At 37.9% G+C, this 14,515-nt stretch overlaps 2 protein-coding genes across 2 annotated transcripts in view; both read left to right on the plus strand.

Moving 5' to 3' along the window:
- LOC138056801 (transketolase-like protein 2) overlaps window positions 1-2,346 on the plus strand; it is a 23,100-nt gene extending 20,754 nt beyond the window's left edge. Inside the window, exons 11-12 of the mRNA XM_068902695.1 lie at window positions 1-54; window positions 1,443-2,346. The exon at window positions 1-54 is cut by the window's left edge and continues 163 nt beyond it. Of these exons, the coding sequence (XP_068758796.1) occupies window positions 1-54; window positions 1,443-1,618 (230 nt within the window). The 3' untranslated portion in view covers window positions 1,619-2,346. The remainder of the gene's footprint in view (window positions 55-1,442) is intronic.
- Window positions 2,347-5,317: 2,971 nt separating this feature from the next.
- LOC138056804 (transketolase-like) lies at window positions 5,318-14,013 on the plus strand. The gene is made up of 12 exons (XM_068902696.1): window positions 5,318-5,557; window positions 5,639-5,709; window positions 6,737-6,783; window positions 7,172-7,285; window positions 7,884-7,981; window positions 8,261-8,452; window positions 8,898-9,025; window positions 9,836-10,029; window positions 10,306-10,627; window positions 11,306-11,520; window positions 12,420-12,624; window positions 13,367-14,013. The coding sequence occupies exons 1-12, from the start codon at window positions 5,448-5,450 to the stop codon at window positions 13,525-13,527; spliced, it is 1,857 nt and encodes a 618-aa protein (XP_068758797.1). The 5' UTR covers window positions 5,318-5,447; the 3' UTR covers window positions 13,528-14,013.
- The last annotated feature ends 502 nt before the right edge of the window (window positions 14,014-14,515 follow it).

Below are 14,515 nucleotides of genomic sequence, written 5' to 3' on the forward strand. Positions count from 1 at the left end.
ACGCCAAGGCTGTCGGTGGAAAAATTGTGACAGTTGAGGATCACTATCTTGAAGGTAATGTGTACGTAAAGATGCTTTACATTCTTGCTTGCAATCCAGGTTTTAGTTTGTTACAGAAAAATCAAATCAAAACTTTATTTAAAGTGGTCAATACATTTAGCTACCACTTAGCTACAAGCTAGTTTTCAGGTATGCTACTAAATACTAACCAAACACATGACTGTTTAAAAACCATAAAACATCTATTACATCTATTTTGCACTATGCACTAATTATCAAAGTCTAACTTTTTGATTTCTTTAGCAAATGATCTGTATTCCCTAATCAATATTATTTTGTTACGAAGACTATTCCATAATTTTGCAGCGGTGTATCTCCATGAACTTAAACCAAACTTAGTTGAATTAACTTTAGGCAATTGAACAGTATTATGCCCCTGAAGGTTGTAAGTGGATGATCTTTTCTTAACCAGCTCACTAATAGTAGTTGGAACATTGCCAGTATTGAGTGCCTTGGAACTGCAACCATGTGCTTTGTACAAAGGATGATAGTAGAATTGAATCCAAGGCCAGATAAGATACCGAGCAGGATTTGAATGTAGAACATCCCTAGGGAGTGCCCCAGCCCAAACTAAGCGGACCCTTTATCTGGCATTGGCTAGCTTGGTTTATATTAATGGCCTAATGACATGCACTTATGTATCAGCTTGAAAATTCATAACAGTGCAATCAACACTTTAGTCTGGCAACAATTCACTAAAATACAATTCATGTCTCGTTTCAATTTTCCGAGGAAGTTATATTTACACACACACCTTGCTAGCCAATCACAAGATATTAACTTAACTAAGGAAGTAAGGAATAGCCAGCTGGAATACAACTTTTAAATATTTATATCATTATTTTGTAACTGTGTTTTCTATTGTGTAATCCAAAAAACTTCCATAAATTAGCTTGGTCTGTAAACGTCTGTTACAGAGAGGCTATGGGATTGGCAGCTTAGCTCAAGGCTGCTGCCTAAGAAAATTTTAAAGGGGCCCTCAGAGCTAAATGCTGAGAACTTAGGAGCCCAACATATGAAGTGAAAGGTGTTGCTGTGAGAAATTAAGGCGCCCAGAGCTATTCTTTGGGAGCCCCAGGCTACCGGGCTCCTGTTAGGCAACAGCCTTGAGCTTAATTGAAACAGTGTTTGAACACTAGTATTCTCTGCCTGTGATTTTACCCATATTTATAACAAAATTGTCTCATCACATTGACGACACTAAACAACCCACGTGGTACGTACTGTGACAGCAAGTTACTTGGGAAAATCTACCTTGCCTTTTCAATGAAACGAAGCTACCCTTGGTTCTAGCTCCCATGTCGCAACCATCCTTTTTTTTTTTAACTTCAAGTAGAAAAGGCATCATACAGAAGATCACATTGTCTTGTTTTTACTTGAAGGTGGTCTTGGTGAGGCAGTGTTAGCTGCTGTGGCAGAGGAGAAAGGGGTGACTGTGCGAATTATGGCCGTAAAAGAAGTCCCTCGTAGTGGGCCTGGTGATGAATTGCTTGAACTGTTTGGAATCAGTGCCAATCATATTGTCAAAACTGTGAAAGAGTTGTTGAAGAGTTGTTGAACTTGTTTTGTTTCCACTGTAGCTCTCGCCTGTACCACCAGGTGATGCTTTTAAACAGACAGCCATATCAACAAGTCAAAAGATAGATTGGTTATTTTATGTAGTGGTTCTCAATACTTTGCACTTCTGTAATCTTATAATATTATTATAATGTTATCTTGTATTATTATCTCATAATATATTATGGTATCTTGTAATGGTATTATAAATTGTATTTACAACAAATACAAGCATATTTTTGTGAGCAGGTTATCCCGGGCGATGTAGTCCTTAATGTATTAAAAGCTTAAAATGAATTCAAAAATTCTGTTAAAATTTGAAGGAAGGATAGTAGTTGAAGTCAAGTGGAACATTCGGCTGCCACAAATGATTGGCATGTGTGAAAATCAAAAAAAAAAAAGCTAGATACATCTTATTGGCTTTTTGAAATAGTTACTTGCTTTGCAAGGTTCTAAAAACAATAAAAAATTTAATATTCTGCTAAACGTGGGTTTAAGGAGATATCAGGGACAGTTTTCCATAACCATGCTAGTTGTAGTTGTTTAAATTGTTTATTGTATTAACATTTCTTTTACTTGCGTCTTAACATAAGATATTTATTTATCATTGTTCAGCATTGTGATGCTCCAGGTTGTCATCCCATAATGCTAAGAGTTTTTGGTATCCTGTAGTAGATGTTACTTTCATCGTTTTGGTCAAAGGTTAGGAAATAAAAAACGCTTGTAGTATATAGTGTATTAATTTTGCTTCCGCTAAGGAAAGGCAGACTGCTTCATTTCCCACCCTGGTCATGGTTTTTCTCTGTCCTTGTGTGGGCGTATTTCCATTAGTAGGGCTAACGCTCACATGGTTCATATGGGGTAAAAACTTAGCACTTCACATTACATCCTAATCAGTTAAGTCTGTTCTAAAATAAGTGCTACACGGCCAACGTTTGCAAAAACGTAATCCCTCCTTGTACTTGTACATGTTCATTGCCGTGACTTTAACATCTTCAGTTCCCACGGCCTGTTCCCGTCTGACCTTGTAGCTCAGTCGGTAGAGCAGCGGTGATCTAACCCGCAGGTCGTGGGTTCATTTCCGACCCTGGTCAGAGTTTTTCTCTGTCCTTGTGTGGGCTCATTTTCATTAGTAGGGCTAACGCTCACATGATTCATATGGGGTAGAAACTTAGCTCTTCACATTACACTCTAATCAGTTAAGTCTGTTCAAAAATTAGTGCTACACGGCCAACGTTTGCAAAAACGTAATCCCTCCTTGTACTTGTACATGTTCATTGCCGTGACTTTAACATCTTCAGTTCCCACGGCCTGTTCCCGTCTGACCTTGTAGCTCAGTCGGTAGAGCAGCGGTGATCTAACCCGCAGGTCGTGGGTTCATTTCCGACCCTGGTCAGAGTTTTTCTCTGTCCTTGTGTGGGCTCATTTTCATTAGTAGGGCTAACGCTCACATGATTCATATGGGGTAGAAACTTGGCTCTTCACATTACACTCTAATCAGTTAAGTCTGTTCAAATATAAGTGCTACACGGCCAACGTTTGCAAGAACGTAATCCTCCTTGTGCTTTTTTTGTAGTTGATAACTTTTTAGGCATTGTTATTACTGTATAATTACCACCTAAACTGGGAAGAGACACTGAAATAGTTTTTTTTTCCCTTAGATTTAGTCTATTTTAGGGTAGTTCGTGGACCGGGGGTCAGTGTTTTCGGGTCACCCCCTAAAATGTGTAAATGTCATATCAACAGCTACCTTGTTTTCTAAAACAACATCAGACTTGTCTGTGTTGCCTGCCATTGTCTTTCCTGCATACCTTTTGCCTTTTGCAGGCGACAACAATTACATGAGGGAAAAAATCACAGCTTATCAGAAGGTTCAACTTGCAATATAGTTAACTCCCCATGACAAGGAACCAAATTATAAAAATACCCAACCAACAGTAATAATTTGGAAATAACCAATATGGTTGCCCAATTATCACACTGCCTAAGGTTTGTAATGGAAATACCCACCAATGAGCAAATATATAAAGCTGACACCCACAACTTACAGTCAAAAAGGAAATAGACAAAAGAGACAAGTGATCCTTGCATTTATCTGCCAGGGACAAAGATTACAATCGTCCAACTCTTGATGTTGACCATTGTTTCTGCAAAGTCAAAAATTCACTCTTCTAGACGAAGATATTTATCACCAGGTAATTCCATCGTTTTGGAAATAGAAACTGCTTTATTATTCATCAGCGTCACAAAGTCTTGCCGATTTGGGGGATGATTTGTTGAAATCAAGCACGTTTCCAACAGACCTGTTTATTTTCAATTTTCACCCAGTTATTTTCCGACGCAGCTGTTAAATGACATGAGGATTTGAAAAGGCTTTTCACAAAAAAGCATGTTTTCCCTCGCACCTAACACAAAGGCGGCCTCCGCTTCAGTATTTTTCATACCGAGATAAATTTTGAAAAGAGAAGGGGATTGAAAAATGGCGTGAATAAATTGCAAGAGAAGAAAGAGGCTATCAGTGAAATCAACATACACAGACTAGCCGATATAATCTACATGTCACTGAAAAGTTGACCCGGTCTTTGAGAGTAAAAATATTATGGTCGACTGGTGATTTTTTTGCTTTGTTTACTTGACCTGCAGTATGTCTGTGAAATTTGAGCTTGCGTGACGATCTCCGTAGACGTGAAAAATCAGAGTGATTTTGATTCAAGACATTCAAGAATTTAATAGTATTTGTTAATTCGACAATAACGCACTCAAACAGTTTTCATTCTCTTTTCATTTAGAAAATTAAGAAAGGAAAAAGGGCGACAAGTGGGCCGCAAACAAACATCAATTGTTGTAATTCAAGAAATTCGTAATTCCTGCACGCGCTGCAGGCCTACAAATCTTACACCAGACAGATAAGTGCACTACCAAAGAAATAACAACCATACAAATATTACGGAAAACAGGACAGCGGGACAACGTAGTCTAAACTGGGACAGTTGGAACGTTTTCATCATTAACTGAATTTCTGATGTGTGTAATGCCGCATGTCAAAAGCTTGTTACAAGGAGTTACTAAGTATTTGACAAGGATGGTCAAGGAATAAGCATTTGATGTCCATAAATTAAAATGATATTGCGATTTAGGGATAAGATGGACTGAAAGCGCAACATTGCACGTCAAAGATCGAGGAAATAATTGTGACTATTGAGGCAGGCTTTAAATATTGCCTCACCTGGAGTGTTGAATTCGGGGATCGAATGGTGAACCAAAATTAGGATCATACCCCCAACAAAGCCGCCACCCTTTCTTCACGCCCCCTCTTATGTTGGATTTGTCGTAAATAGCGTATTCTTACGCCATTAACGCTGCTGTTTACCTTTCTGTCGGTGGCTTTGTATACATTAAGATTCTAGTTTATTGCTATAAACGGTTTATTCGACGCTTGATTGACATCACCGTGACGTAAGCAAATATTTTTTCCGCAATGCCTTTTCTGTAGCAGCCATTTAGTTTGCTTGAAACTGCTCAAGAGACAGGTAGATGAATCTTGATGAAGTGAAGAAAATCTTGAAATGAAAGATCTTTTATTTGTTATCTCTAAAATGCGATTAGAAGTTGACTTGCCAATTCATAAAAGGACACATATGATTGCACCCCCTCCCTGCACGGGAACATTTTCCGAGTCAACATTTTCGGTCACGTGGTGAAATTAGGGGGACTAAAGTGGGGTTAGGAATGTTTAATAACCTCATTCTTTGCAAGAGGAAAGGAGGAGGAAGACCTGTTCTTTAGGAATTCTATAACTTGTTAGAGTCCAAGGGTAAATCCAAAGCAACATGGGACAAGACAATAAAGGTCCAGATGAGAAGACGTTGAAGTTTCTGGAAGACATGGCAAACAAGCTAAGAATTCATAGCATCGAATCAACGAATGCAGCTGGTTCGGGGTTAGTGGCAAAGGAGTTTTCTACATTCTGCTCGAGTGCGGGATGGATAGTTGTCTTAACCGTTCGTTTTTTATTTTGCAGCCATCCAACTTCCTGTTGCTCAATGGCAGAGATAATGTCAGTCCTGTTTTTCCACACGATGCGTTACAAAGGTGAGTTCGAATACAGTTTAGCTTAGTTTCGTGGTAGTTTGCAAACTGTGCTTGTGCATATTGCGTCACAATGCATACCAAAAGCCTTGGGCGGTTCCTTGTTGTCATGTTTTGTATTTCTTTTTACTTCTTTACCTTTAAATTTGAGATAATATCCGGGAAGACACCAAACAAATGAAAAAGATGGATTGTTCCCAGCACCAGCACCAGCAAGTTAATAGAGTCATGTCGATTTCATGTGATATTAATATTGGCCACTGTGTTAAGAAAGATTCAATGACACACATTATTATTGTATTAGACATAAGTTTCTAGCCGTGTTTGCTTACCTACATCCCTTTACCGAAATTGATCTTTTGGCGTCATTCATATAGTTATTGTCATGTGAAGTGATAGTTTTCAGTGTGAGATGTTTTCGTGAATTAACTCGTCATGGATGAATTCTTATTGCTATAACATTTGCAAATTTAATTCCAAGCTCTTTACCAGTTTTCATATGTACATACATGCACCTACATATTTTATTCATGTACTTTTCGAATGAATGTTAGTCATAATGGAAGTGGTGGTTGTACAGGGTGAGGATTTTATGTCATTTAACATCCCACCCAACCCTTAGTAAATTGCCTTTTGGACTGGGAACTACAACGAACAACGTCATTCCAAGGACTTTTTCCTTCACTTTGGGTGGGGCCACACCTCAAATCAAAGGGAAAGGTTCTGGGACCAAGTTTATACAAGAATGACCTATAAAATGCTGAATCCACCAGCATTGACCGTGTTACAACAACCTGAACATTTTGGTCAGAAACTAAACAGTTCCACTCATTCTACTGGAAAGTTTCCAAAAAGAAACTCTAAGGCATATTCCTTTTTTGCCATTCCGACTGAAATGATTGGAAAATTTCTGTCCCTTTTGTCAACTCCCACTTGACCAAAATTTCTTGCCATATGAGTAAGTAAATAGTGAAGGAACGACGAGAAACAAAAAAGGCATATTTTTCATTTTATTTGTATAATATTTCAGTTTCTGAACCAAGGGATGCTTCAAGTGACAGATTCATTTTGTCAAAGGTAGGGTTATGCTCTTCAATTTGTTCATTCTAACAATTCATTGATCAGGAAAATTATTGCTTTTTTGTACCCAAATTCTAATTGTTGGCATCATTACTAATTTAAAGTCATTGTTTTGCCGCCAAACTAGTTGGGGCCAGGGGTGTGGGGTATAGTTACTATTTCTATGGAGTCACTTGACCTGATCCAAACCTCTACATGTACACATATGTATGCAGGGGATTCAATAACTTTATCCCTAATTGGCTGGCGATGGTGGAATAGGGGGCTGTGATCTTAGTGCAAACCCAAACATGAGTGTGTGCTCATTGGTTAAACAGATGGCGGTAAGAGGCCATACAGGCGGTGGTAAATCGCTTGTAACCTATGACAATTTTTCCTGTTTCAGGGCCATGCTGCCCCCATCTTATATGCTGCCTGGGCTGAAGCTGGTTTGTTTCCGACATCAGACCTGAATAAACTCAGAACTATTGACTCCGATCTGGAAGGGCACCCTACCCCTGTGAGTACTATGTGTCATAGACACTGTGTTACAAAGGGATCTGGTTTGTCATTGTAAATGACTTTCTGCTTATGTCTTGGGGAGCAGAAGGGGTAAGGGATTATTGGTTAGTCTTTATCCATAAATTGCATCAATATTGAAAACCATCAATTATGAATAGTAGGAGGCTAATATGGAAGACAGAGTGTTGGTGTCACTCGGCCCCCTGGCTTCTAAATGCATGCTTAGTTTACGGTTACCAAATATTCATGTGTAGGGCTTCAGAATATTTGAGACTTTTAAGTGAGCTTTTAGAGCCACTACAAACTTAAGCAGAGTTTAAAAGTTGTAGCTAATTTCCAATGTCCTCAAGGAACTACATGTAGATCTATAATTTTTATGTGACAATTCTGAAGGTAAAGTTTTGGTTTGTTGCAATAAATTGATATATTTCTTGTTTTCCTGTTTTCTGTTTTAGACGGTTTTTTTCTCATAAAAACAGTTTTCCAACACATTTTAATCCCTGAAACTTGGAAGCAGAACTTACCTGCAAGTAAAGCTTATAGACTATTCTGTGTTTATTTCCTTCTTATCATTCAGTGCTTGTTGTTCTCCTTAGCGACTGTCCTTTGTCGACTTTGCCACAGGATCATTGGGTCAAGGTTTAAGTTGTGGTTGTGGTATGGCTTACATGGGAAAGTACATTGATAAAGCAAGGTGAGAGACCAAAAATAGTCTTTCAGAAAGTTTGAAGATGCATTTTCTTTACATGTTTTGTTTTATTTTATTTTTATAATGAGTACCCGGAGAAAACCTCTCGGTGCAGAGTAGAGAGCCAATAAACTCGACCCACATATGACGCCGAGTCTAAGAATCGAACCAAGGCCACATTGGTGGGAGGCAGGTGCTGTCACCACTGACTGCGCCATCCCTGCACCCCCTGTGAATGGCTTATTGTTTTAAAGGAGTTATTTAATTGTTGTTTTTCTGTACTAGTTACCGGGTGTATGTAGTGATTGGTGATGCAGAATCAGCTGAAGGATCGGTCTGGGAAGGAATGAACTTTGCAAGTTATTACAAACTAAACAATCTGTGTGCCATTTTTGACATCAACCGTCTTGGACAGAGTGATCCAACAATGCACGGACATGACTTAGAGACATACAAGAAGAAGACAGAGGCTTTTGGGTGAGGGGATCATCTGACTCCTATAATTTTTAAATTATTTCTTCTCTTAGATGATTGTCAAGCATTTTAAATTTAGTTCAATGAATGTGTCATTCTAGAAAATTTCTGGACCCCCTGAGGCAATTTCAAGTAGAATGCTGGCTCAACCCTTAAGATTTTCCATTTTTACAAGGAAAGATCAAACCCCTCTTCCCCTATAATTTACATTAAGACATCACCTACCCACACACACTTACCTTTGATGTTGGGTACACTGTGTACAATTGTAGTTGATCCTAATGCTGTATTATATCACATTCATAAAGTACCTTTAAATAACTGCCCTAATCTAATCCCCAATATTGCTGTGTGTGACTCATTTTTTTTGTCTTGGTTTATTACAGTAGTTATAAAAAATTATTCACTTTATATACCATTTTTAAGGAACACAGGATTCTTTTCTCAGGTTTCACACATTGATAATTGATGGGCATGATGTAAAAAGTGTCTGCAATGCACTTGAGGAAGCTTCCAAGTACACAGACGGTCCCACTGCTATTCTGGCCAAGACTTTCAAGGGAAAGGGTGTGAAAGGTAACAAACATAATTTAATGTAATGTAAGTTTAAGTTTAGAAAGGTGTACACAAGGTAAGATCATCATATTTAACCCATTGACACGCAAACCCCCTAGGAAATCCCCAGTTGACGAGTAAAATCATCTGGCATTAGACAGTAAAATCTGTTAAGTCTCACTCACAGGGGTCCATGGGTTAACTTGGATGCAGAGACGTTTTGGTCCAATTTATCAGTACTGTAACACACAGTGCAAGTTTAGGAAGATACTGACCAAATCAAAATAAGAACAGCAATTTGACATAATTAATTTTCTGAGGAAACAATTTTAGATCAAGAGGGTTTTCACATGTGTAAATGAAACACATGAAACTTGTACTCATTCAGAATATTGGATCTCATTGATTTGTCTTCTAGTTGAAGTTACTTGTTTTTAGACCTCAAGAGTTTGACTGGATTTAGGTGATTACTGGAGCTGTATCATTGTTTCAGAAAAGAGAGGGGTCTCTGGTAAAAAAAACTCTATGAACGTCAGTTTCATGACCAGACAAAATAGAAAATTTACAAAGGTTTGGTGGGAGCTGTGGAAATTTGACCCACTGAAATAGAAAATATAGACCATTTTCGAATTCTCACGGCTGGACTGTGTCTAGCATGGAGTGGAGGCTAATGCAGGCAAATCTTTTCAAATGCAAATTAATTTGCCAGCATTATCCTCCATTTCATGCTAGATCCAGTCCAACCGTTAGAATACGAAACTGGCCTATTCCTTGTTGCCACCCTGCCTTACAAACTTATCTGGAAGCCTGATGTACATGTATTGCTTGCAGGCGTGGAAGATTTTGATAATTTTCATGGCAAAGCTCTTGGTGATAAAGGCAAAGATGCAGTCCAGATTATGAAAGCACAGTTATCTTCAGAGGGAAACTCATTGGAACGCCCACCGGTTGTGGAAGATGCTCCAAAAATTGGTGATCTTAAAGTGAAATTGTCCCAGCCACCAAGTTACAAACTAGGAGATCAGGTTCATTTATTTCAAACTTTGATACAGTACATTGTCTGAGAAGGCAGTTGCCTCCAATTTAGATAGAAAATGGCAGCAGAATTGTACTTACCTCCATATCCATTTCAATTACATGTATTTTGTTTTCAATAAAAAAAAACATGGCAAGGTGTCCTCCAGGAATGGAACTCTATTTTAATTCAAATATTCTTCACTGTTTTCCTTACAAGTACATGTAAGAAACTGATCACCTGAATGAATGCAAGAATTTCTTTGGGTTTTTTTTTTTTTTTGTAGGTTGCTGTTCGTTTGGCATATTCAAAAGGTCTTATCAAACTTGGCGAAGCCTGCGACCGTGTGATGGCCCTGGATGGAGATACCAAGAATTCTACCTATTCTCTCAAGTATAGAGAGAAATTTGCTGGCCGGCATATTGAGTGCTATGTAGCTGAACAGAATATGATTGGTGTGGCCATGGGTTTAGCTGCACGTGGTCGTGCAATCACTTTCTCCAGCACCTTTGCTGCCTTTTTCACTCGTACATTTGACCATTTGAGAATGGCCGCTGTGTCTCAGACCCCTGCTAACTTTTGTGGATCACACTGTGGTGTTTCCATTGGTATGTTGTCTTTCTTTGTGTGGTCTCCTTATGAAAGGGACATAGTTTTGTTTTTGAGTAGATTTAGAGTTGTTAACCCAGTCACTCCTGAAGTTCCCTCATTGATGATTTCTCCTTGGAAAATCTAAGATTAAGGGGCAAATTGAGAGGTGAAAAGTTTATTGTGATCTCAAATTTTACACCTAATTAAACCTTAGCCGTTTAAAGCTGTGTCTTGACTACCATACACTGTCAATTTATTTAACATATCTTCCCTGGATATGATTTTTATTGCCTTGCAGGGTTACTTCCAAAGAAAACTTCTCATTTCTACCCAGTTTTTCCATAGTGAAGTTGAATGCAGTGTTGGACAGCAAATAGTTTCTTGTGCTGCAGCAGCAGTGCATGTTAAACTGCTGACTCTACGTGTAATAGTAACCAGTAATCTGTGGCACCTTTACAAAGGTCATTGGGTGCTTTTAAGCATCCAGTAATCATTATAATTATGATAATTGTTAATATAAAATAATTAATACTTTTATTTAAAAATAGTAATTTATTCTTACTCTTCCTCCCCCTCCCCCCACCAATCCTCCCAACTCAAGCTTTTGAGACGTCCTCCACTTTATTTAACATTGACCACAAGGCAGGAGTGCTTCATGTGGTATCTTCATGCCACTTTTTTCTTGTGTTGATCAGGTGTGGATGGACCATCACAAATGGCCTTGGAAGACATTGGTATGTTCCGATCCATTCCCAACTGTGTTGTTTTTTACCCAAGTGATGCAGTTTCATGTGAACGTGCAGTTGAACTAGCAGCCAATTACAAAGACATGACCTTCATCCGTGCCACACGGGGAAATACCCCTGTTATTTATGAGAACAATGAAGTGTTCGAGATTGGCAAAGCTAAGGTGAGAGAGGAGATGGGTGAGACCATTTTAATGTTTGTCTCGCATTCACCAAATTTATTTATTGTTATATATTTTCATGTAGCTTACCACAGAGTGTCTTTTGTTTAGTTGCTCACATTCTTTCAGTGTGTAAGAGCTGGGATTTGTTTTTGATGAGCTGCCAAGTTCTTTCTTTGATTCAACTGCAATTCAGCTTGAACAATTTGAATTTTATCAATAGCATTTGAAATAGTTGCAGCACTACCTGACCTGCAGGTAGCTTACATGTATATGGCTAATTTAGATGGGTCAGGAGATACATCAGTAAGGGAAAAAATATTATAAAAACATTATGTTGATCGCAAAAAGAGAATTGAGTTTAGGACTCGCTCATTGAAAGAAGAGAAAAGCTGAGTGAAGAAATTTGAGCATCAAATAATAAATAGAAAAACAAGAAATTCACCATCTTAGACAGCACTCTTCAAAATGCATGCTCTGTAGCTGTTATGTTTGGTGACCTTGACTTGTCCATGACATTTACTGTGGTAAGCATGTTATGGTTTGATCATTTATTGTGGCCTGTGCTCAAAATGAAATTAAACCTACGAGATAAGTCTGTTATTTTCCTCCTGTTTTTCAGCCCAATAAATTCAAAAAGAGGCTCTGCTTTTTTAGAGCTATGTTTTTATGTGTTATGAATTTCACTTCAGCTCTGCTACAAAGAACTTAAAAGAATCGCCAAAAGTAGAGCCCAGGCATCCTGATCTCGAAACCGTCATTTTATTTGTTTCTAAAGCAAAGTTAAAAAACTTAAAAGCCTCTTTAAGCTCAAACCTCATTTATTGTCAATTATTTTATATTTACTATAAATTGTAATAATAAACAAAACACAGTAATATTGAAAATAATTTCGTTTTCAGATTGTAAGAAAGAGTGCTGGTGACAAAGCTCTTGTCATTGGGGCAGGAGTGACTTTGATTGAAGCACTCAAGGCAGCCGATAAGGTCAAGACCATTCGCGTCTTGGATCCGTTTACCTTGAAGCCACTTGATAAAGCAGCCATCATTGAGAATGCCAAAGCTGTTGGAGGAAAGATAATTACTGTTGAAGATCATTACATTGAAGGTAATGTCTCGCTTTAATTAGATAAGAAAATAATTAATGCATTCACTTTCAGGGCATAAAGTTAACACCACTCCTCTTCCGTTACAATAAGTAGTAAGATGCGCTGGAGATCTGAATAGGGGTAAACACCCCCATGCAGGTAAAAAAAATTGAATACAGTAGAGATCTGTGCCAAAAGTTAATGAACAGTAACTCATTCACACATAAAGTGCCCCCAAATCAGCAAATAAAGTCAACTGTCACCAGCCAGAGTAAAACTCTCATGTGGGGAAGGGCTAATTAGCTGAGCAGGAATTTGTATTAAAAGTTAGTTCTATTCATCAACCCCAGTTGATTTGTATTGGGGTTTACAGAGGGGTATGTGTTACTCAAGTGGTACCTGCTGATTGGTCATAGCTTTGATGAAGAATTTATTAATAATTATTATTACGTTCATTATTATTTCATATTACATAATTTTTGCAGTTTGTCCTGAACAATTCATGAATATAGTCTATGCTAGTTCATTTTTCACCCAAGTTAAAAGTGGCCTTTCATGTTATTCTGTAAGTATTTTCAAGAAACGTCTTAGAGCTAAATTTATTTTATCTAATTTGTTATATGTAAATTACCTTGTTTATCTGAGTAGATTCCATTTATATTGTATTAGTATTTGTATTATTGATATACTTATCAGATGAAATTAAAGGTTGGAAAGATCATTACATGGCATCTGTATTTTTGTTTTGCCTTTTTGATTCAGGTGGCATTGGTGAGGCTGTGGCAGCTGCTGTTGTAAATGAACCTGGGTTGACTGTACAGATGTTGGCTGTAAGAAAAATCCCACGTAGTGGCCCTGGCGACAAATTATTGGAGCTGTATGGAATCAGTGCTGCTGACATTATTAAAGCTGTTGAAGCTTAAGGCAGTGACACCATCAGTTAATGTAATTGTTCAATCATTCCCTGCGTAGATATAATATTTACATAAACTAAGTTTCTCATTGAAATCCTAGGCATATTTTAAAAGGAACGTCATTTGGATCCCAATGATTTTGTTTGTCAGCACTTGAGACATACAGATGTAATTTTCTTTGAGAATTCCTACAATTACAAAGAATGCTTGCGCTTCAACTTTAGTGCAGGAAAAATAATAATGATAAAATTAAAATATGATTATTATTATTATTATTGTTATTATTGATAATGCTTTTAATTATTTAACCATAATAATTGTTGTGAACCTAACATCAAGCAAGGAATCTTGGTGGTCTCTTGGAAAATGTCTCTTGATCTCTGCATCCCAAATTCTTCCCTAAAAACAGCAACACAACCTGTTAACACAACGTCATTGTTCGTGGAATTCTATTTGTAGCACTTAAAAGTTGAATAAAGTAACGAGACTTGTCAATCGTTTGTTTTGTTTCGTTGTTTGGCAACTAACTGACAGCTAGAGGGGTTTTGTTTGCCGAATTGGATTCCCTAATTTTATCAGCTCCCAACCCCATCCCTCCCCCATCCTTTCCCCGCCCCCAAAGGATCCCGGGACTATTTCACAATTGAGCATGAGATGGTAAATAGCCAACAAGGCTTGCAGCGCCGAGTTGGCTATAACCAGACTCGTATCCAACAAGCGCGAATGGAATAATTTTTGATTTATCAAGTTGCCGTTAAATTCTGAACGCTTGGATAACTGCAAATTTAAGCCAATCAGTTTCCATTTTGGGAATATTTGACACAATCAGTTTCCATACATTAGGGCATACGGTATATGCGCTGATAAGCGAACTGGAGTGGACCAATCAGAAAGCTAGAAGCATAATATCCGAGTTCGTAAATTTAATGTTTTACATTTAAATTGCAGATATGAAATGATTTATGTGGAATTCTCATATTGTCTATCGTACATCTTA

This window comes from Montipora capricornis, chromosome 7 (genome assembly GCF_036669925.1).
Source record: "Montipora capricornis isolate CH-2021 chromosome 7, ASM3666992v2, whole genome shotgun sequence".
NCBI lineage: Eukaryota > Metazoa > Cnidaria > Anthozoa > Scleractinia > Acroporidae > Montipora > Montipora capricornis.

Excerpts from the sequence above, each read along its gene's own strand:
- LOC138056804 (XM_068902696.1), top strand. The coding sequence starts at position 5,448 with ATGGGACAAGACAATAAAGGTCCAGATGAGAAGACGTTGAAGTTTCTG. Across the intron at positions 7,982-8,260 it reads AAGTACATTGATAAAGCAAG|TTACCGGGTGTATGTAGTGA; the intron begins GTGAGAGACCAA and ends TTTCTGTACTAG. Across the intron at positions 12,625-13,366 it reads TGAAGATCATTACATTGAAG|GTGGCATTGGTGAGGCTGTG; the intron begins GTAATGTCTCGC and ends TTTTTGATTCAG.